Source organism: Phaenicophaeus curvirostris, chromosome 3 (genome assembly GCF_032191515.1).
Source record: "Phaenicophaeus curvirostris isolate KB17595 chromosome 3, BPBGC_Pcur_1.0, whole genome shotgun sequence".
NCBI classification, from domain to species: Eukaryota; Metazoa; Chordata; class Aves; order Cuculiformes; family Cuculidae; genus Phaenicophaeus; species Phaenicophaeus curvirostris.
The window spans coordinates 23596784-23620733 of NC_091394.1; the positions used below are offsets into that span (position 1 = coordinate 23596784).

The following is a 23950-nucleotide window of genomic DNA, read 5'->3' on the forward strand; positions in this document are numbered from 1 at the left end:
GACATCTTTGGCAAAGCAGGAAGTAAAAAGAATCAGTGAAATGTACACAAAATATAGCACTGGTCTTCTTGTCGCCCATTTCTAATTAGTTGAAAGTGGGAAGGAAAAAATATTCTCCTACTAAGAACATTTTATTTTCTAGTTATAAGGTTACATTTTCAGTTGAACTGGAGTAATTTCTTTTCCCTCATCTGGAGGTTTATAAATATGTACAAAAAAGTGTCTTTGGAGGTCACTTTCCCTACTTATCAGAAAAATAAATTCACTATTAAAGACCATAAATCAAGACACTTGTAACTCACCTAATCAACAAGCACAATGCTTAATTAATTAATCAGTTAATTATCAAGTTGTATTTGTTGTACACCTCATATGCATTATTAATTCAGCCACATAGTTGCTCAAAGTGTCTTTTGATAAGCATCTCAGCTCTGGAAAATTTTTACACTCTTTATACTCTCTGAAACTCCCAGTGGCTGAATAACACAAATTCTTCTACCCATTGCCTCACCCAGGTTCTGTTGCCTCCACATAACCTATCAAACTTGACTTTTGTCAAAATTGACTTTTATCAATTACAAATTTAGCTTCTGCTTGTCAGCTGAATGTTAATTAAAAAAAAAATTAAAAAAAATATAAACATAAAGTATTGCTGCAATGTTCAGAAAACTTTCTGAGGTCAGTCAGGGTTCTTCAACGTTCCCAGAAAACAGAAATAATGATTATGACGAAGCCCAAGGCTTCTGTAGTTCCATTTCATTTTTCAGAACTACATCTAACATTTCAGATTTGCAACTCTTTTTGTTGTAACTTGAAAGGTAACAATGAAAAAAAAATCTAGGCAAATCTTAGTGATCTCCAGATATTGCAACTTCATAGGAATTACAAAAAGTGTTCTGCATAGTCATCAAAGTCATCCATTTTATTCTAACAGGTGAGTGTTATAATCTGTTTCAAAATTCAAACATGTCATACAACTAAAGAAAAAGCCTAAATATATCTATATTCTTGCAAGAAGGACAGTAGTGAAAAAGACGAGGCAAATCAAGAAAACTTTAAAAACATGATTAAGTACCCTGAAGGGTGACCAAACATGTTCACTGTAATTTTATGCCTCAACTCTGGTTGATCTGAGATTAATCTATACAGACACTGCATAGTGGCCACTTGGATAAGTTCTTTCAACATTTGTACTTTCTCTTGTTACTTTGAACGGTGTTTTGCATTTCCAATGCACTTTTGCTCCACACATGGTTTTTTTCCAGTGGCTAACAGAAGAGAAACCAAGTTCTTCACATCATCTTATAACCACACATGCTTCCCATAGCAACTTACTATAGAAAGTTGATTCATGATTTCCCCTCTGAGAGAGCTTCATTGACAAAACTCGTAACAGGTTTCTGTCAGAAACTCTTCAGAAGGTGCATGAAATCAAGAGCGAGTAGAACACAGACCTCAACACACAATTATGTTGTATACAATTCTCCTTGATTCTTTACAGACGTGTCAAGATCTGCAAATATAATTCAAAGAAAAAAAAATCGATAATTTGCCATTTACATGAGCTGAGAAGCTTGTCTGTGAAATTCAGATTACTGTCACATTACTGTGGTTTGCAAGAGTTGTTCAGAAACTCAGTATAACCCCATAAACATCTTTAATATGTTAATATGACATTAAATGGTATTAATTACCACATGAGATGACACACCTACTGCCTAGTAAGCTGCAGATCTTCAACACTTTAGTGCTTATGCTCTGCTAAATCAAGGCAGTAGAGACACAATCCTCTCTGCACAATATCTTCACACAGAAGAAGAAAACAAGACAATGGTAGGTACAGAGCCCTCTTTTACATTGCATGACTACCTGTTAATTACAGGCTTCAGTGGAGTGATGAATATTTAGGAGTACAACACTCCTTGTTAATTCCCTTGTTTTGTGTTCTTGGATTATACCTTCAGGCATATTTGAGTAAGAAATCTGCATCTGTCTGATGTAAAGAGCATTTGTCTATTGTGGTGCCAAGAGCCAGTAAAACTGTCACTCCACATGTAGTCAGGGAGTATGTGTTAGGGCAAGAGGTCTGGAAAGATGCATTCAACTGAATCCAACTTGAGGAATAAATTTGGAAATTATTTCTTTAAAAAATAATGCTGTGATATGAAGAATGGCCTTCTTGTTCTGTGCTCTTTGGGAACCCAGTTTGCTTCTCAATGCCCCTGTTGAACTCTTCATAAAAATAAGTTTCGGAAGCATGCTGTGAAGATGAATTAACTACTGTCTCTTAAGAATCTATGGACCCTTAACTGCAGGCCATGCAACCCAAAATCATTCATGCTTTTTCTATCTTGCTTCCTGATAGCAGTCCATATAGCTGTAATATATTAACCTAAGTCTTGCAACTTACATTATGTTCCTATTTAGTATGTTTCAGAATGAGAAAGGTTTGAAGAAAAGTACATCAAACAGCTTTCATTTAGCTTCTAGTGCTCACAAATGTATAATATTCTGTTCACACATTAATATGATCTGTCACCAGTTGCCACAATGTGCTGAGGTAATATGAAGATCAAGTAATTTTTTAGCCTCCAAAGGATCCACGTGAGGTCAGAGCAAGGCAATCTTTTAGAGTTACATGTACAACAACACAAGGAACAACTAGAAGTAGCAAATACAGTCACAAATTGCTGGAAAATGGGAACTGCAATCATAGAATTTCCACAAGTTAAGGGAATACTGCTGAATAATGAAGAATGACAAGAAAGCATTTCTGCAGAATCTCAATAGATTTAAAGTTTGTCTCCACTTCCTTAATAGCACTGCTGATGGAAGAGGGATTCAGGTGTTGGAAAACACAGTCACTATTGACTGGAAAAAAAAATCAGCAGAAAGGAATACCCTGAGAAATGAGGAACATTTTAAATGAAGCCTATTCAAGGTAAAACAGAAGGGCTGACAGACCTGAGCACTCTTGCTCTCCCGTCTGCAAACTGACTCACTGAGAAGATTCCTTTTCTGCACTTTCTTGGTATTCTATAGACCGAAGTGTTGCAGACAACTTATCTTGGAGGAAGGGTATTGTCCTTTGGATGTTTCCAGTTTAACAAACCAATTCTGCACCTACAGATGTACCTAAGGGCACATTGATGAAGACAGCTCATGAATAGCAGTAAGTTTTAAATTCTCAGGGTTTTGGGGAGGAAGAAGATTGATTTTGGAGAACAGAAATACTTCTAGCAATTTTGACGAAACCTAAAAAAGTAGCTTACTACTCAGTAACTACTGAGCCAGAAGGGAAACTTTCACATTCTCCCTAGGTTAGCTGCATGGTTTGATACTTGTCTAACATTTCCACCTAGAGATTATTTTCATTATGGATTGCTATAAAAGGCTGCTAGAGAAAAGCATTTTTTTCTCCTATAGAAAATAAAATGAATTCAAATAAATTTGTATGTCATGTAAGTTAGAACATTCTGAGACACAGAGCAGAATGCCTGCTTACTGTCTAAGTAGTTAGTACAAGCCTTGCGAACTTTAATACTTAAGTTCTGCTGAAATAGCAGCAACAGAGATACAGATTACTTATATTAGTATATGACCTCCTTGGTTCTGTTTTTCAGATAATATACTCAATATCTAGTACATGTCTCTTCTCCAAATGTAACATCTAAGTAGATCAAATTAAAAAACTAGCCATTAATAAGGTTACTGTGTATTAGTACTGGCATTGTGCATTGCTACTTAATGGTACTTGTGAAAGAACCAGGAACATTAACTTTTTGATTTCCAGTCAAGTGCATTTGTATATGCTGACTAATAAGGTGATGTGCACTCTTTCTGCTACTATTAACCACTGTAATACCTATCAACATCCATAGTGAAGTCAGGGAAGTCATTCCATTTGAGGGACACAGAAACATTTCCCTAATAAAAACTATTGCTTTCTACAGTGGATTCACCAAAAGGAAAATGATAAATGATAGAGGACAGTATAGTTCAAGGCAAAGCGTAATGGCTATATTGGTAAGAAAGTGGCCTAGATTAAGAGCAGTTACAAAATTTAGCACATCAAACAACGATTCTTTTAAACAAAAATACAGGAGGAAGAGAATGCTGGGTATTGCTCATTTAGGGCTTCTCCACGGAGGGTTCTTGGTGAGATATGATTTTCCGAAAGTACCAAATATCTACTCCCTGATGGCGAAACTGAAAAACAAATTTAACAAGACAAAATCATGATTCATTTCCTAAACACTGGAGTAAATTTGAGGCATCAAGTATCACAACCCATTTGGAAGATTTTTTTTGGGGGGTTGGGTTGTTTTTTTTTTTCCCCACGAAATGTGGTTAATGTTGAGGCAATACTACTATGCTTATATTTCAGCTTTTAACTGGAATTGAATCTACATCCCAGTTTTACATGAACCATATAGCTGAAGTCCCTTCCAACCCAAATCATTATACTATTCTATAATTTATTGTTTAAATAAAAACAAACCTTGAACGAGTGACTGTAAAATGCCAGTTTGCTTTAAGTATGAAATCTATCTCTATAATGAAAGTATTCTCTGTGCTCTGAAAGAAACATATCACAATGACTTCATAGAATACAGAGGAAAAACAGATTAAGTGCTTTGTCTAAATAAACTGTAAAACAAGATTTGCTCATGCTAATTAAGACATGTAAAGGAAAAGTTATTTAAGAATGGAGGATGGACTGGAAATTCTACGTTCATCAATAACAGCCTCTGACACAATCAAACTTGGAATAATACTTAATATGACAACAAATCCCTGTAATATAGGACTTTGATGGGTAGAAGTGATTTTTGTTGATATTTGAGATAAAGTTCAGCTCTCCCTATTTATGGACATGCAGCTCTGACTTCTTGGATGAATGGATTTTCTGTCAAACTGTGGCTTGCTCTTAATCTCAATGTGGCATCCTTCTCACCTGCTGAATTACCTCACTTCGTTATTGAGAGACTAATTAGGAACACTGATGTGGTGTTAAACATCAAAGTATCCTATACTAAGCAGTTTTATCACTTTCATATGCGAAAAACTGCATTGTTTTCTCTATTTCTAGTGTGTAACGCTACTTATTTTTATAACGTCTACTGCTTGTAGGAGGGAAGGGAAGGAAAGGAAAGTTAAAAATCATTCCTGATTCATATTCTTCACACTACTCGCAACAGGCTAGGCCACTATCCAACCTGATTCACTTAATTTATTTTCATTCAGAAGAGTCCTCCCCCACTCAGGTATTCCTCATTCTACTTCCAAAAAAGTAATACAATCCCCTTCCCATAAAATCCTATACTCAGAAAGTCAACAGCTGTAAATAAGCATTGCAATTCCAGAACTGAAGTTATTAATAGAAAATGTGGAATTTCTCAAATAAAACTGTCTGTTTAATGACCCAATCAGTCACTCCTCATACAGAAACTGTTCTGTACCTTAGATCAGCTAGTTATAGGAGTGTCCTGAAAGACCCACTTGCCCAGTCACAAGGTTCTGACTGGACCCCCTTACTTTCTAAACTTCCTGTCAGAAAGGAGTCCTAGAAGCAACTGTATCCAGTCTTATGCCCTGACTGTAATGAAGGTTCTGACAAAGAGATAGTTTGTTTTCAGCCCAGGCTGGGTGCCTCCAGAGATACACACTCCAAATAATGAAATCTGCAGGCAACTATACCCTTACAATCTAAGATCCAACCCCCCTGCCACGTGCTCATCATACACTCTCTACGTGGCAGCTGGTCCAATGATATTTCAGGCTCTGGGATCTCCTTGCTCCTTATTTGGTTTTCCTTCCTGCTTCCAGGCACATTGCTTCTTTTCTTACCTCTAAAATTTGTAGGTGGGGTAAGTCCCTCGTCTTCTGTCTTGGCTTCAGCCCTGAGGCCCTATCTTGTGTAATTCTGTCATGTTCATCCTCTCATCTTATCTGTACCAAGGTCCCCTCGTCAATCTATTGCTTGTTTTGGAGGCCTTTTCCCTTAAGTAATAAGTTTTGGTCCTTGATATCTTTGCAGGACAAGATGACCTGTACCTCTCCTGTTCAGTCATTCTTGCTAACAAAGTTCACTAATGTTAGAAACAAAGTCAATTTATGTCAAGCTCTTCACTCATACTAAGTTATAAGCAAATTACAATTTAACTTAACTTTAAGCCATTAATTTCAACATTCTGTAAGCAAACTAATTTCAATCCCCAAGACAGCCTTGTTGCCCTTCTCAGAAATGTCTCTTTCACAAGACTGAGGAAAAGGATAAGAAGTATGTTTTGCATTTGAGATGCTGGTGCACTGTGGATTTATACAGTAAGATATTTGGTGCTCATTTTTTTTATACCTTCCTAATGATTTCTAATATTCAGTTTGCACATGGGATTGTTTCTAAGCACTTATCTGATGGAGGTTTAGCTTAGAGCTCATGTAACCTCACAGTCTTGTTAATAAGTGGTAACTGTCAACTCAGCTAAAACTGCTCAACTTAGCTGCTGCTCATGTGCCCCATTCCCCATTTACTTGGATTGAATTTCAGTCTTGAAAGATCCCTCTGCTGCAGTTCTTTGTGTCTGGTCATTCCCATTTTTAGCTCTCAATAGCTTTGTATAATTAATAAAATTTGTCACTTGATTATTCACCCTGATTACCACAAACAGTTTTACATGCTAAATGGCATTGGTTTCCGCCCCCTCCACATGCTAGTTTTGGGTTTCTTTTGAGGTTGGCAGGCTGAGTTTGTTATGTTAGTATCACTGCACATTTTGGTCCTCAGATACCAAAACAGTTTTAGATATTAATATGTCAAATTTATTGATCTACGTATTTCCTCTTGGATTACTACACCAGATACATGTGATTAATTACTGTTCATTTGTCAGTTTATTCCATAGTCTTTTCCACAGTGTTTCAGTTTGAGACTCTCCCTAAAATGACTGTGCCATGTTCCCCAAAATCTCCTATGGTAAAGAGATTTTTAAAAAAATTCTTTTAGCTTTTTTGCAACAAAATTGTTTTGTTCTCATTACATCTTTTTTCCCCAACCGTCTTTTGGCACAACAGACTCTGGTAGGCTTCTTTACCCCAAAGTTTCTACAGAAGAATTTTATTTTTTTTATTCTGATTTTTGACTCAAACTTTCCTGATGAGTTAATAAGCAATTACATGAAAGATTTCTCAGCCCTTTCTATTTCTCTTATTTGGAAACAATGACACTTCTAAAAGACTGCCTTTATTTGTCCTCTCTACTGTGCAATTTAGTCATTCCAACTTCCTTTAGCCCCTCATGTCCTTCTGGCAGGTGCTTTTTATTACCTTTAAGCATTACTTAAGAATTAAATCTAAATTTGGTCTTCTTTTGGAGATTTGATGACTAGATAATTTATGAAGCAGTCATTTATTATGGCTAGAGTTTTTTGATACTAGGGTTCAACCTCAATGTAAAATTTATGTTGCCTTTCAGAGAATAAGTCAAATTCCCCATTGCTGCTCCATTTTTCCTGCCTTAGAAGCTATCTGAAAATCCTCAACACATCATCAGCAACTTTGTTATTCCAGTCAGCATTGTAATAACAATGTTCTCATAGTTTTAATACTACATTTGAAACATCCATACAAATACTCTTTGGTTTGTTGCAATGTTTATGTTGCCATGATTTGATTCAAGTCTTTCAGCTAGAAAGTACTCAGATACAAAGAGTATGCAAACTTTTCTCTGTAATAATTTACCTGCTCCCAAATTACACCTCTTTAGGATACTATTGAATCTTACAGTTAAAACTTATTACTAACATTAAGTAGGAAAATAAATATAGCAATACAAACATATGCAAAATATTATAAAAATTAAAATGGACCATGCATTCCAAGAGATGATATGTATATTAATTATCAGTATTTCTATTTGCTTTGTAAACATACACAGAAACTGCTTCCACAGGCTTTCCTAGTTTAAAGAAAAGTTTGTGGATAGCACTTCTTTTGTTATCAATGCATTCTCACAAGATTGGCTCAAGTAGGTCCTTTGACTAATATGAAAAGATCTCTTTAGCGGAACTGTAATTATTGGTATGTCTTTCATAAGAGACTTTGAAAAGCTGTATTATTTATATTATAATTTAAGTTTTGAGTATGCTAATTCCCTGAAGATAACAAAACAAAAAAATACATTTTGGTAACTGCTAAGATTACACATATTCAACAATAAAACAGATAAGGGCATACTAATAACCCATGACACACAAATTAATTACACACTAAACCCAAGGTAAAGCCCAAGCGTAAAATCATTAATACAAACTACTATTCCTGACAATTAGCATTTTTGTTTGTTTGTAACCTAATGGAGGATTTCAAACTAGTCTAAGAGGAAAAATGAAGATCTAATGCAAATGTTCAACATACAGGACAGCCACACTACTACTCTTGAGTAACAGATTGAGAATAAATTCTTCTGGCGTGCTTATTCTCCAAGCCATTCAACAGCACCTTTCTGCAGAGACATCTTTGCAACTGTCCTATACCCTGTCTTGAACAGTTCCATGCCGGCAACTTGTCTTTTAGAAAACCTTATCTAAATTATGGAAAGAATAGACACTTCAGTAAATGGACTCAAGATCATAGGAATACACAGATGACTTTGAAGGTACTCTCTAATCCCAGACATACAGATTTAACTCTGGTCAGGTTCTTGGCTGTAAATCACTGAGCATAATATGAATGCAGATGTCACCTCTATACTTTCTTTCCAAACAAAGGTGTTTGTGTTCTTGTCACTGCTGCTAAAAATATATTGTTTAAATTGCACCTGATAAACTTGTGTGGGAATAACTATTTAAATGAAAATTAAATGCTTGTCAATAACTAACCAGAGATAATGCTGATAAGCATTAAAAAATATGAAGAAAGTCTGAAATAGTGCTTTCATGTCTTTACCAGCTGGCGTTTCCCACTACAATTAGAAAAAAAAAAACCTACATATTTTAGAAATTAAGTATTTACAAAAGCGATTACTCTGATAATCCACCACTATGGAGGTGTTATATCTTTAGAAACAATGGAGAAGTTTTAAATTTAAAGCTGAGATTTCCTGCTTTACTTCTCATTGTCTGATAAGTTTTTGTTGTCATTAAAAATGTGCACGTGTTCTAGAATGCGAAGAAATACAAGTTGAGCACTGCACATAATTTTAATACAACAACTGAAAGATAGCATATAGTCAAAGTACCTAATAAGGTAATGAAGCTATTCCTGAGAAGTCAATACATTCCAATTCAACTACTATGAGTCATTACCTTTAGTGCCATATAGAATCCACCACACAAATAAACCTTTGCAAACTTCACTATGAGTCTAGAAATACTACAGTCACATACTCACCTCTTTTTTTTCAGACTTTTAAAGATAAATTAACAAGCTGCTAGACCTGAATTCCCTATTCTTTTACAGCTGTCTTCACCTTAGACAAAGAGGCTATCTTTCTGCTGAAGCACATTCTGCATGGTTTCACTTGTCACTTCCTCTTGGTGAAAAAAGGAGGAAACAACTAACCGTGGTGATGTGCATACAGTAAATAGGATTATTTAATCTAAGGTTTCAATAATTGAACAGAAGTTTTCCTGTCATTGTATAGATAAGATTAGGAAAAGTCGAACATTTACTTTCATGTATATACCTCAAATGAGTTGATAAAATATACTGAATAGCCAAATAAAGAAGCAGCACCTTTAAAAAGACCACAAGGCATGTGGTTTCAGCATGAATGAGGACTTGTCTTAAAACAGGGTTGAGAAATACAGGAACTAAATATTTAGTCATTTTCCATAATTTTGATATAACATTTGTAAGAAGCTACACATACTAAGTATGGTATAACTTAAAGATTCAGTTACAGGGAAGGCAAGTTGCATCACACCAACTTCGTGGTGTGTCAGCCTCGGCTGGCTGCTGAACACCCAGCAAGCTGCTCTCCCACGCTCCCTCCTTAATAGGACATGGGAGAAAACAAGATCAAAAAAGTTCATTAGTCAAGATAAACACAGGGAGATCACTGACCAACTGCCATAACAGATTCAACATAAGGAGAATTAATTTAACTTATTGCTAATTATAATAGAGTTGGGTGGCTCTTCGCTGCTGCTCCTTCCTCCTCCTACTTTTCCTTGCTTCAGCCTGAGATCATTCCAGGGACTTCAGGGAAACAGTTGCCCCACCAGGGTCTCTCCCGGGGCGGCAGGGGAATCTCTGCCAGCGCACCTGGAGCCCCTGCTCTCCTTTTCCTGCTCTCCCCTTGGGGCTTTCAGGTCTGTTTCTGACATGGTTTCCCTCAGCCCTGGCTGCCAGGCAGCATTTTTCCCTTTCTAACCCACGCTTTCTCCAAGGCACCTGGTCATGGCTGAGGGGCTCAGCTGTGCCCTGCGCTGGGGCTGCTGGAGCTAACTGGAATGAGTTGTGTCCAGCACCAGCAGAACCAGCCTCTCCACACAGGGACTGCCCAGGCAGATGACCTCACCACCAAAACAATGCATGACCACAATGAAAAAGAAAACAAAGGAAGGAGCAAGGCTATGTAGGAACAAAACTGACTTTCTCCACAAAAATTACTTTTCAAACATTTAAGCGAGAAATGGAAATACCACCTGAAAGGTACTGGTTTCATCAACGCAGTCATTCAGTGTAAAGAATATGTAAAAGCCCCAGAACTTTAGCTGCTGGTGTGTCAAAATCATGAAAGGTTTAGAAGCAGAGAATAAAACAACAACAATATAAAAATAGAAATCAAGTTTTGTACACATTTTTTCAGTCCATAAGAATCTCAGGGAAGATTAGATCACCTTGACAAAATTATTTTGAAACATTAATTGAAATAACAGTCTCCACATAGCAAACTGACATTTTGCAATATAGAACTGACAAACTGGATAAAAATTCCTCACAAAATCAGTTATTACTTTGACATATTAGATTCAATGTTGCTGTTTTGACATAAAAGATCAAGTTTCTTTTTGGTGCAATACCACATTGACTTAAATGAAGTTCAACCAGGTAAACACTTTATCCCATGACATTGCACTAGGACTGAACTTCCATACGTTAATGCTTCTCTGTTTGGTTAGTCTGACAAGTAAAAATGTCCCTGTCAGTTTGTATATAGCCATTTTCTGTCAATGGACTGCAATGCAAGTACTGCGCTTCATGAAACCTCAGATACGGCTGAACATGCTGGAACAAAGTCAGATTGTGCTGATGAAAGCACTCTCTTCCCTTGAGATTGATTTTCCCCAAAATAACCTTTGAATTGTTAGAGATTCTGCTTTAAAAATAATAAATAAAACCTAAAGGTGTAAAGGTCTATAGCATATTATGACTTGCAGAATTTGAGTAATGTGCCCCCAACCTCTCACAAGGAAACCAAATAGCAGATCCTGAATAAAGGTAGGGTTACTAACACCACAGAGACAGCAAAGGGGGCTGTCTGTACCAACAGAATTCAAAAAAAAGCAAGTACACTTGTGTGAATTTTTATTTTTTAAAAGATTTTGTGTTGGCAACAGTCTTGAGTTAGCTTGTTATAAAATTACAGTAGAAAATGAGAAGATAAAGAGGGCACATTTTCCTTGTTTCTTTGTAAGGCTGCTCCATGAGCAACAGTAGGAGACAGACAGGAGAATAAAGAAAAATCACTGTCCTGAATGATCAGTGTCAGCTTTCCATCAAATTCAATGGCACTAAATGAAAATTTTATTTAGCAATAGTAAGGGTGACAAGAATTAAGACCTTACTAATTAGAGAGCAGAAAAACTTAAAGAACAAAAAAGTTTAAAACAGTACTGTGAAATCTGAGGTTAGTGACCTAATGCAATGAAAATGCTGTAACAGGGAAAAAGATGATTTTGAGTAAATAGAGAGCAGAAAACCATAAAGATCAAAGTAAATAGAAAGTACTATACAATCTGAGGTTAGTGACCCATGGAAAAACTATAAGAGAGAAGATTTTTTTTTTAATTAAAAGGGATCTATTAGAATACAAACCAATAATTTTTCAGGGCAAACATCTACAATCTCAATCTTTCACAGATTTGCTGAGAGGTCCTCTGGAAGACGAAGAATACATCTCAGCTTTAAATTGTATTAGAAATGTTGAAGCTAAAATCTTTGCTCAAATATTAAGTGTATTCATTCAATGTTGGTCTTCCCCCTTTCTGTGAGCCCTGGAAGGATTAAAAAGTTAATCTCTTTCACTCTAGACACATGAAATATGTGGTTTAAAAGCTTGCTGAACCAAAACTCCGCTTTTCTTTTTACTTTATTTTCTACATAGATCTATTCCAGTACACAATTTTAAAGAGACAGCCAAAGTCCTTAAAAGAACAGAACATTCTCTGCTTCCATGTTCAGGTACTTATTGCTACTGCATTTTCACTAGCTATAGAGGAAAATTACTGTATCTAAATATATTATTTGTGAAACTAGCAACCTGAAAGAAAATGAGATGTCCCTTATTCTCAATGCTGATTAAGACACATGCATGCCTTTTTACAAAGGCATGAAAATGGCTGAAAAAATGTTTAGACTGTATTTTAATGTTATTATAAAAGAAAAATGCTTTTCTATCAGAATAAATTTTGGAACCATTTGCTTATGTTTAAAATGCTGAAACATGTCATATGCTTTATTTGACATAAACCTCTAACATTGAATATAAATATTTTAATTGTAATACTCCACTTTTATTTCTTCCTTAGCACTTATTCTAAAGCATATATGTTTTCCCCGTACTGTCATTAAATCCAAGACGTGAATTTGTTTTGGTATGATCAGGGAAGATTACATTCACTGTTCTGTATTAGAACTGATTTATTGCAATGATATGTCACCATATTATTTCAAAAAAGACTTTTGAATGAAAAGTCTGTTACACTGTATTCCTATTTTCAAGAGTCAAACAAAAAAATTAATAGAAATGCTACCTTGAAAATACAATACAACTTGAAAGATTTCTTTCCCAATCTAACTTTCAGTACAATCATTTCAGCACATTTTACAAGCTGTTATTTTCCTCTTCCCTTTCCTGTATTCACACTCATTTCTAATGGTTCCAAGCTTCCTTATCTCCCCTATCAACATAAATCTGAAGGGTTTTTTTAATTACATGTAAAAACATAAGAACTAAATAAAGTGTCACTCCTCTTACTCCTCAAATTAGGAAGAAAAAAACAGCTGAAAAAGAACACAGAGCTGAACACCTGAATATTCCTATTTACCCTTGACAGGACATCTAAAGTGCATTAAGAGGTACACATTTGGGTTCAAAGGGAAATCAAGTGTCAGTCTTGTTCGTTACAATCTTCTGCTATTACCTCTAACAGCACGACTCACTCAGCCTAAAATCAACACTGATTTTTCTTTTACCACTGCATACTTACTTGTCTCTCCAAAATAAAAAGGACAGTGGTTATTATCTGCTTCCAGTGCAACTCATTTTTAAGAAATATCAGAAGGAAAACCTTCTGGAGAAAAACAAGTGTGAATGTTCACAATGAAGGATGTCACAGTCAGAACATGTCTCGTCTTTCCTAAAATTCTTTGTCATTTGTTTTCCATACCTTGACACATAAATTATATAACCTGGAAACATGCAGAAAATGTGACAGAACTACATCAGACATGAGAATTGAGAAATGTTAAAGCTCACAGCCCCATAGCACAAGTTTTTCTAGATTTCCTCAGGAGAATTCTCATTCCTCTGAGCTAGTGCAGTCAGTAGCTGACCCCTCACCAGGCCACGGTGCATTCACTTTCACTGCCTTTTTCACTGCCCACAGCTATTTTTTTTGAGAATAGTTTTCATCGGAGAGATGCAAAAGACAAGAAGTCTCATGTAGCCAAAAGCTCAGGTTTGTGGATTCAAGTCGCTTATTTGAGACAAGGATATTTGTTCCCATTTAATCAAGTTTCCACAGTTTCTTCATTGCATACATACACACAAATACTTGCAGCCACAGATGAGCAGTCTGTCAGAACTAATGTTGTTAAATACTATTGATTTGTTGGGAAGTATCCTGCCCAAGAAATTGATCATTTTAGAAAAAGTAGTCACTGTGATTTTAAATTCTTAAAGAAACTTTTTTAATACTAAACTATTTCTGGAGTTTTTTCAGGAAAACATACCCTGAAACATGGAAGACTTATCCCAGGTGCAACATCAGGGAAGAAGTTCAATAATCCCAGGAGCACAGAAAATATTTACCATCTACAAAAGGATCATTTCTTATTTCTACCACAACATAATTTTCTCAGGATTTCTGTTTTGCTACATTCCTATAAAAATCTGAATATGGATAATTCGGATTAATTTTATACACATTTCCAATCTCCAAATGACAATTTTTAGAGAAAAGAAATGACTGAGGAAAGGGAATATGCTTGATATTAAAATATAACGATGATTTATTGTCCTAACGCTGTATAACAGATAATGGCAGTAAATTAATCCAACCTCTTGACAGTCTTTTCATTATAAGAATGAGAAACCTTACCATTTTCATTGCAGGCCTACCCTATTCTTGTCCTTGGCGTGAATTTCCACTACAATGACTGTAATCATTATAAAAATGTTCTACATAATGACTCTGCTTTCTGTGATGTTACTCCTAAATTGGGTGTGAAAAATGTGAAAAGACAGATCTCAATGGCAAAACTCTCACCAGTGTTGCTGAGTAGTCTACAGAATTAATAATTGACAGAATTGATAGCATGCTGCCACTGAACTGAAGCCTGGAATTAAAGGGCACCTCTTACGTAGTCTACCTTCATAAACTGAGGGGTTTTGCACGAAAACCTCCTGTCAAATTAAAGGCATTTAGAATGATACCTTTACGAGGTGTATACAGTTAAGTGCACCATCAGTAAAACATCTGTTTATCAAAGTAGAAAGGAACTAATCCACAATGACCACTATTGAAATTTTGTTAATTACTAATATTACATCAGTCTCAGCCAGGCTTTCCTTTTTTTCTGAATTAAAAATATATGCCTGAGCTAATATGATTGATCTTTGCAGTAAATCAGGTCATTAGAACCCTCACAACAAAAGGAAAATAAAGTACATATGCTTCTAAGTCCCACAAAGCTTCTGCAAAGTTCAGCTTACTACTGTTGTGAAGTACTCAAGAGTAGAAAATGATAAACACCACAGGGAATTCTTCGAGGAAAAGGGCAGAAAAATTGGTAGGTACAGAGGAAGAAACATCCTTGAACTAGTTATATAGTCACATTCTGAAAGGATTAAAATAAATCCTATTCATTGATCTCTGTAAATGTAGCATTTGTAGAGTGGCCAGAGAATAAAAGAAAATACATAATGCCTTCATAGGAACATAAAAATGAAAGGGACTATCCTTTAGCTCACTGAATCCAGGTCTGTGTTCTTGCATGCAATCATGTCTAAAAATGCTTTCACAAAGACAAGCACAACTAGTTTGAAACCCTTTCAGATTTTTATTTCCTCGTTTCTGCTGTAAGAGTGGTTTTCCCTCAGAATCTCACTTATCTTCTTATTTCCATTGTAAATTAACTCATGGCCACCTAAACATCATTTTATTCAAGTAAAAGCTGAATCAATTTAAATAGCCCTTCTTTTTTCCTTGTGATTTCTTTGAAAGTGTATTTATAGACTATCTGCTTTCCATTATTATTTGTGGGAGTAATTAAACAAACATAATTCATTCTTCACCAACACCCCATATATTTTATTTTCCAACCATAATATTTTATGTTCTGTGTATAGCTTCGTAAATAAATTTATTTTACTTGGCTGAAAGTAATCAGAACAGTAAAAAGGTTACCATTATTCTTCACAACGGCTTCAATACAACTTTATCTCTGTTTTGATTATCTTAGTTTTTGCAGCTTAGTATTATATTTACCTTCTTTCAGGTATGACAGTACAGGCAACAATTTATCTGGTGACCAGATCTTCCTGCCACTTATATCTGACAAGCAAGTCGTGTACAACAGAAATTTATTATATCATTCAATTAAAGCCTTATCACATTGTGGTTCTGAGGTTTACTCACTATTCAATATCTTATTCATGCTATTTAGCTCTTACCAGACAATATTTTGATTGTCCTGAATAGCTTTGCATTAGCAATGTGTTTGTAATATGTTTCTTCTATTCCAAAATCATTAATGAAAATGTTAATCAGTCTGTGAGGGGTCTGGAAGCATATCTTCTAATTCTCTTACCTGTTTTAATGGCTTCTCTTTCAATGTAACCCACTATTCATTTAGAAAGTTCTTTCCCCAGTTTACATTTCCTGCACAAATCTCCAGAACTTTTAATAAGCAGAAATACTAAATACAGATACCCCACCTGTTATTTTTTGTTCAGATTATATTATTCAAATTTGAAAGTCCTTGCTACCAGATGTCTGTGATTTGAGAAAATACTAGTTCCCTTAAATATTTTCATACTTTAAGCTACAATTTTCAAGATTCCTAACTTGAAGACAAACTAAAATCACAAAATCATAGAATCAGAATCATAGAATGGTTTGGGTTGGAAGGGACCTTAAAAAGTTACCTAGTTCCAACCCTCCTGCCATGGGCAGGGACACTTCCCACTAGATTAGGCTGCCCAAGGCCCCGTACAACCTGGCCTCAATCATTTCCAGAGCAGGGGGAATCCACAACAATGAACAAATCCACAAAACAAAACTAGTTTTTCACATCCTCATGCCTTCTAACCATCTTTCTTTAGCCTTAATATTTAAAGTCTTTCTCCACTTTCCACATTAAGGAAATAAAGATTCATCTAGATTATCTAATAAAAAAATTCTATCATAATGCTGAAAGACAGTATTCAGCAGCAGAAAAGCTCCACCTGTATACATTCTATAATAAAGCTATGTACCAAGTCCGACACAAAACCCCCAAGATTAATTCTATAGCTCAGAAACCCAGAGTTAGAGGGGAAGAGACAAAGAGATGGTTATAGAACACATGCCAACTTGTCACAAGGCTCAGCTCAGTCATTTCACCCAGTATGAGTGGATGTGTGCTCAAATACAGACATTTTCTTACTCAATCAGAATATGTCAGTGTGCACCAGACCACAATGCCTTGTCTGTGAAGCAGATTTTAGCTAATAACATCACTGTGCTTTAGCTCCCACTTAATTCACTAGACCTGGCTCCTTGTGATTTCTACCTCTTTCCAAAGATCAATTTGATCCTCAAAGGAATCCATTTTTTGTCAGTAGATGTGAAAGCAAAAATCACGGAGGTGCTCAACAGTCTTTCAGAAAATGATCTGCAGAATTGTTTTGAACGTTGGCAGCATTGTATGCAGCTGCGTGTAAACTCAGAAGGAAACTACTGTGAAGGTGACTGTAGTTGATTTTCTTGATTTGTTAAAGAAAAAGAGTTACAGGCACGGTCTTTTTTTTTTTCATATCTCGTATATAGTTTTGTGCTATTTTAACACAAGTTTCAAACCTAAGCTGGACAGACAACATTACTCATAAGAGGCTTTAGTTGACTCACCTAAAAGTGCATCCGCATGAACTTTATGCCTGAAGCTCACTATATATTTCAACACATAAATGCAGGGCTTGTTCTCACAAGCTTCTGAGGAACTGCAACAAGAACACACCTCCCACCTCTTTTTATGAAGAAAATCACAGAGGATTTCCCTTTACAGGAGTCCTTTTCCTCATAGTGACATGAATAACCTATGGACCCTAGATTGTATTTATAATATTCCTTGAAGTGGAACTAAATCTTATTCTGAAATAGTCTAGAAAAGTCTTTAGTGATGACATATTTAAGCCCTTTCATTTTTGCTTCTAGAATCTAATGTCAGAGGTTCAGCTGCACTCAACTGCAGGTTCAGCTGAGCTGAGAAGAAACACTGGTTTATCATATTTTAATGCCTTTGTCTTATTTACTTTTATTTATCTTTTTTTTCTTTATAATAAACACAGAAAGTATGTATAGAAAACTTGCAAGTTCACTGTGCATGCATGTAGCACTCCGAGAGGTAACTGATTTTCTTCTATCAATGCCACCCTTCAGGGGGCTGGAAAAAAAAACCAAAACGAAAAAGAAGACAATGACCTTACCTTTCCTACATACTGAGGATCTGGTCCCATATGTTCTTCTAAAACAAAGAACTGATTCCACACCCATCCACGCTTGGGACGATGATGCACTTCTGTTTCGCCTTCTATGTGTTTGGTTTGATTTCTAGTCACCTTGATGGAGCCATGGTGAGCAGCTCCATAACACCTCTGCACAAAACAGAGACAAACTAGGACTGGGCAGATACAAGATGTACTTGTAATTCTCATTGTAGGATAAGCTTCCTGTTTCTTTCTCTTGTCTTTTTCAGCTGTAATCCTTTAATAAGTTCCCGAGACAGAAGGTGAAGCCTGGTTCAGAAATACAGTCCAAAATGGGTTTTTCTGCTTGTTCATGGTTTAGCAGCCCATTTAGGAAAGCTCAAATTATATTTACATTATGAAAAGCTGACTGGAAAAAATGATATATCTTCTGAGGTCTTCACAATAGAGTTCCACAGCCGACCATTTTCTATCTAATAGAGAAAGAAAAGAAAGCCACTTACTCATCACTATATCCAGCAATTTTCAGGTTTCTGACCTTAGATTACACTCACAGTTGTACTGACCCGTCTCTCAAAGACCCTCCTTGTAACTAAAATTTCTTTGCAATCCTTCCTGTAAAAATGTTTTCAGATTGTTTTCATTAAAATACCTTAAGAATTAGCATGGCCCTTCCAAGCTATAAGAACATTCACATTATTTAAAAATAGACTATTTGGGACAGTTTCCCTAGCCTTTACCTGCAAACCACTGACTTGGTCTGGCAGTAAAATAAAATCATTGCTACGGTATCATTAAATAGATAGTGATTGACAATTAATTTCAAACCTGTTCTTGATCTTCCTATCTTGAAAAAAAAAAAAAAAAACAAGGGCTGCAATGGGTTTTGAAAGAAATCCTCCAAAGCTGGGCTTTGCGGATTCTGAATCAATAGTAGATCATGCAGACAGGAACTTTGAGTCAAAATGTGCACACTTACACTCTATGCTTTACGTAAATTCTAACCAATATCATACTGGAACATTACAAAATTATATTGTACTGACTGGAAGTTCAGGTACTATTGTTTAGATGATCATTATTATTTTTATGAAAGCATCTGAGTTTCCACTAACAGTACAAAAAATGTAAGCTTTTATACTATAATAATAAAATGTGAATGTGTTCATGAAGTCGATGCAGTGCTTAAAGTAAAGTACCTTGAAAGAAATAAAATAACTCTTTAACTTCAGAGAGACAGTTACCCGAAGGTAACCATTTGTTCATCTATCTGAAGATATCAAAGATCAGTTGTTCTGGAGTACTAAAGCATACAACTAAAAATTACAATTGTCTATCAATTTTTTTTTTGTTTAGGTTCCATAAAGCCATTACAAGTTATGCAAGCAGAAGCACAATGAAACTAATTTTATTTCTAAGTTTCATGGGAATCCATTAAGATAAATTCAAGACCTCTAAAAAAGTATTAAACAAGAAATTAGAAAACCGATTGAAAAATTTTGCCATGGGAGGAAACTCATCAACTGTTGTTTGGTTGCAGATTTCTTTTTCCTTATGCTTCTTTCAAACCCATAATAATACTAGAAGCCAAACCGTATTTTCTTCTGTATTCACCTAAGCACAATTTCTCATCAGAATAATGGAAGAATACTTCAAGACTACTGTATATTAGAAATATACAGAACAGACATGTTTTCCATTAAAATTACTCAGTTTAGGGCACACCATCTCAGACAGATTCATACAACATTAAGTCTTACTGCCTTCTTAAGTACAAATGTGATTTAACGGGAAGTTTTCACAGCTAAATGTTGTACGAAGCATAAATTATACCACAGTGAGAATTCAGAAATTCTGTGTCCCACATTTGTTTCTAACAATATATTCCTCTTTCTTGTTTTTCTTGCCTTTCTGTATTCTTTCCTGTTTCTTGCTAGAAATCAGTTTTTGCCTTGAGGCATGAATTTTCCTTACAAAGATTTCTGTATTTACAAATGAGTTATTTAAATAGATTAGTCATTCTTATACTTCAGATGGACATTAAAATTAAGCAGTACCTCACAAAATTATAAGCCTGCAGTTTTATCGATTCAAGTATTATTTTTCTTCCCTTTGTTTCCATCTTGGGAAATGCCTGGGAGCAGTTCATAAAACTATAAGCAGTGCAATGGCATATTTGAAATCATAACTACTGAACTTTCCTTTAGAAAAATTGTGGAGATGATTGTGGTGGAAAATTCTTGCCTTATAAAAAAAGTAAATATAAATGATTGCAGAAGATATCAATAAGCCAAGATCTACTATACAGAACTTTGTCACATCTAGAAACCAAAACCAAAACCAAAACCAAAACCAAAACAAGATTAAGCCTGCAAACTGCATTATTGTACAGTCTGGTTTATTTGTGACTTAAAATAAGTAAGAGAAAAAAGACAATTACGAAAGTCTTACTCTGAAAAATATCTATTCTTCTTACAAGTAACATTGACTAGAAGGATTAAATTTACATTTTGCCAAAACCACTCCTTTTTAACTAAATTCAGAGATTAGCTCTTAAAATCCTGCTCTCAAAGTTTTAAAATGACTTATTCTGAATATTTTCTAAAATAGTAATATGAAAGATTACAACAGGATCTACTTCCTTTTATGATCATACTTAGAAGTTCAGGCCTCAGGTGTTTCCAAGTTTTGTGTGACGTCTTGAGAATTGTTTCAACTATAACAAATTCAACAATTAAAAGAGGAAGGATTTTCAGTAAAGATTTTTTGAAATGTTTTCGCACTGGTAAACATCTTTTAAAATCAAAGTCTAACTAGGTCTCATTCTTATTTAGCACCCTCCTAATAAATATTTAGCGTAAAAAATCATTAAAAACCTGCACCACTTTCCCCCCAAAAAACTCCACAACTCTGACATGAAGACAGCAAAGTTTGGCCACAGAAGGAAGTAGATAGGAAGACTTTGAATGGTTAACACAGAAGAGACAGTAAAGCAAAGAATAGATGAACTGAGCTGTGAGTGACTAAAAAAAGGTCTAAACTTCCTGAAATCCCTTAAGTTGTTGCCTTAAGCTAACATACTCAGATTCTGACTACTCAGTGCTCTTGGCTACAGCTTCAGATTAAGCGTCCTGCTTTATGGTTTTTGTTATAATGATGCATGTAACTGCAGAGCAGACTTGTGTTATTGCTGTCTCCTGGGAACCCTCATGAAAATGAATTGTGTATCTCAGGAGACTTTCAGAGTAAGTTAAAATGAAAATAAATAATTAAATAACATGAGGTGGGAAAGTTCCACCAGCATTGATGGAAATGATTACAGCAGAGTTGTTACTGCTTAGTGTGGCATTAAGACATTACAATGAATTCCCAAGAAACCTATAAGAGCACAGCGATATAAAATCTCTACACTTCCCATCATGAGGAGATGCACCCTTAGTAGTGCAGATTTGCTCTGAATCTCAGTATTTGCTCCCATCTCCTGTAATCTAACTGACCACATACTTGTGTTCATCTGAATGATTCTGTTTTGCAGATGTACATTCAGCACAGCTCTGCACATCTTTTGTCACATTCCTCTGGGACACTTTTCAGTCTCAAGGTTATAGAGTGACAATTAGTTATGGAACCTGTAATAAGTTGTAGTTCTTGTATACTTTCTGACTTCTGCCTCTGTACTCTGCCCTCTAGACTTCCTCCCTGCCAGAATTAATTCTTCAATTATCAAAATCTGACCACATTCAAATCAACATCATTATTTAGACATAAATAATCAGGCAGGAAAATATTTCTTTCTTCCTGTGTTGACTGTGCTTAGTCTATTGCCATTGTTACATCCTTCAGCATTGCAGAAATAATGGTGTATCAACCTTGCCATCAAAGATGAAATAATGTGGTAGCACAGAAAGCAAAAATGAATGTTATTTCATGTTTTATCTTTCTGAAGAAGAATTTGATTGATTACCAACAGAATATGCAGTACTGCTGTGGACCTCCAGCAACTGGCAGAAAAAAGTTAAATTTCTAGGTATATGAAGAGAAACGGTTCATCTATAGCTGATCTCTATTCTATTCCCAAGGGTGGTAGTACTAAGCTATGGAACTTCACATGAAAAAATGAGGCATCAGGTTTCTCTTAGTCTATGCAATATAGAATCATAGAATCACAGAATCACTAGGTTGGAAAAGACCCACTGTATCATTGAGTCCAACCATTCCTATCAACCACTAAACCATGCCCCTCAGCACCTCACCCACCCGTCCTTTAAACACCTCCAGGGAAGGTGAATCAAGCACCTCTCTGGGCAGCCTGTTCCAGTGCCCAATGACCCGTTCCGTGAAAATTTTTTTCCTAATGTCCTCCCTGAACTTCCTCTGGCACAGCTTGAGGCCATTCCCTCTTGTCCTGTCCCCTGTCACTTAGGAGAAGAGGCACAATACATAATCATCAGTGCTTTCTAACTAACAGTGCATCCTGCACATACCAGCCAATCTGACAGAAGTAGCGTCAAAACTGTTTTGGAAAGCATTTAAAAACTATTACATGTTTTTGTCTTGCCCCTCTGCTGCACTTATGTTGTATCTATGTGTATGAAACTAAAAACTATGAAAAAAAGTAATTAAATAAAATGTTCTTAATATAGTTTAATATTAGCTTCAATAACTACAAAAGTTTTAACACTGTAGTTCTATACTGACAGATCTTCTAGAACTAGGAAACTGGACTACTTTTGAATTCAATAGCATAAGAAATTTTCCTTTAATTTGAGAGATCACTGCTTGAGATATTGAATTCCCAATTACTCCTATATTTATAGTTTATTAATATTCTGAAAGCTAATTTTTATTATCCTGGAACTCAATCAATTTCCTAAAGAAAAAGAAAGAAAATAGTATCGGATATCTCCTTCCTCACCTTTTTAAATCAACAAACCCAGCTGATGGCTGTACAGTGTCATTCACAGTTACAAATGTTTTTTTGTCAAAGATCACTTCTAATCATCAAAACCCCACAAGTGTCTATGCTAGTCTAGTACTGACTGGTTTTTTTTACTTAGTAAGTTACTTTACATAAATTCGCTTTTGCAAAATATATAGAAATAACCACAAAGCAAAGATCCATGAGAAATAAGGATTGTTTCTTCATATAACACAACAGAAATTCTGCTGTTGGGAGAAAGCAGGGTAGCAGGAAGGGAGGAAATGAAAAGGGATACAAAACTGACAAGCAATCAGATATTAGAAAAAGACAAATAATAGAAGAAAATTTAGAATAAGATACAACAAAGACACTGAAAAATCACTTCAAAGAATCAAGATAGAGAAGCAAATTTGGAAGTTCAGGTGCAAACAGTTGAACCTGTGAAAGCTAATAGGTAAAGCTATCAGAGATGAATTTTCTCTTAGACATTCAAATACGGGTGTGCAAAAAAAAACCAGCAGTACAACTTCCATGAAATGTAAGAAATCCAATTAATATAGTTCAAGAGAAAGACAGTTAAATGAAAGCATTGATTGTTAATAAAAATCGTGAAACAAAATTCCACATGTATCTGTGAACTGGTATGCTGAAATTGCCAATGGAAGCGCAAATCTGGTATTTATTTCCGTATGTTTTTCACTTTCCATACCCCAAAATCTTTTCTTCTGACTTCCACATTTTCACACATAACTCACATATCAAGTCAAACAATGATAAACAATTCAGAAAAGAAAAACTATATACAGTATAAAGCTATATAACACAATGAGGACACTACATAGGTTTAATGATTACAGGTTATTAAGTGATGAAAAGCTGTGATATTCTTAAGT

At 35.4% G+C, this 23950-nt stretch overlaps 1 protein-coding gene across 3 annotated transcripts in view; it reads right to left on the reverse strand.

Annotated features, from left to right (window-relative positions):
* The window catches only part of CDH18 (cadherin 18), a 192159-nt gene that overhangs the window by 150548 nt on the left and 17661 nt on the right, over window positions 1-23950 (reverse strand). For all 3 annotated transcript variants that reach the window (XM_069853512.1, XM_069853510.1, XM_069853511.1), the window contains exon 2: window positions 18137-18609. In XM_069853512.1, the coding sequence (XP_069709613.1) occupies window positions 18137-18364 (228 nt within the window). In that variant the 5' untranslated portion in view covers window positions 18365-18609. The remainder of the gene's footprint in view (window positions 1-18136; window positions 18610-23950) is intronic.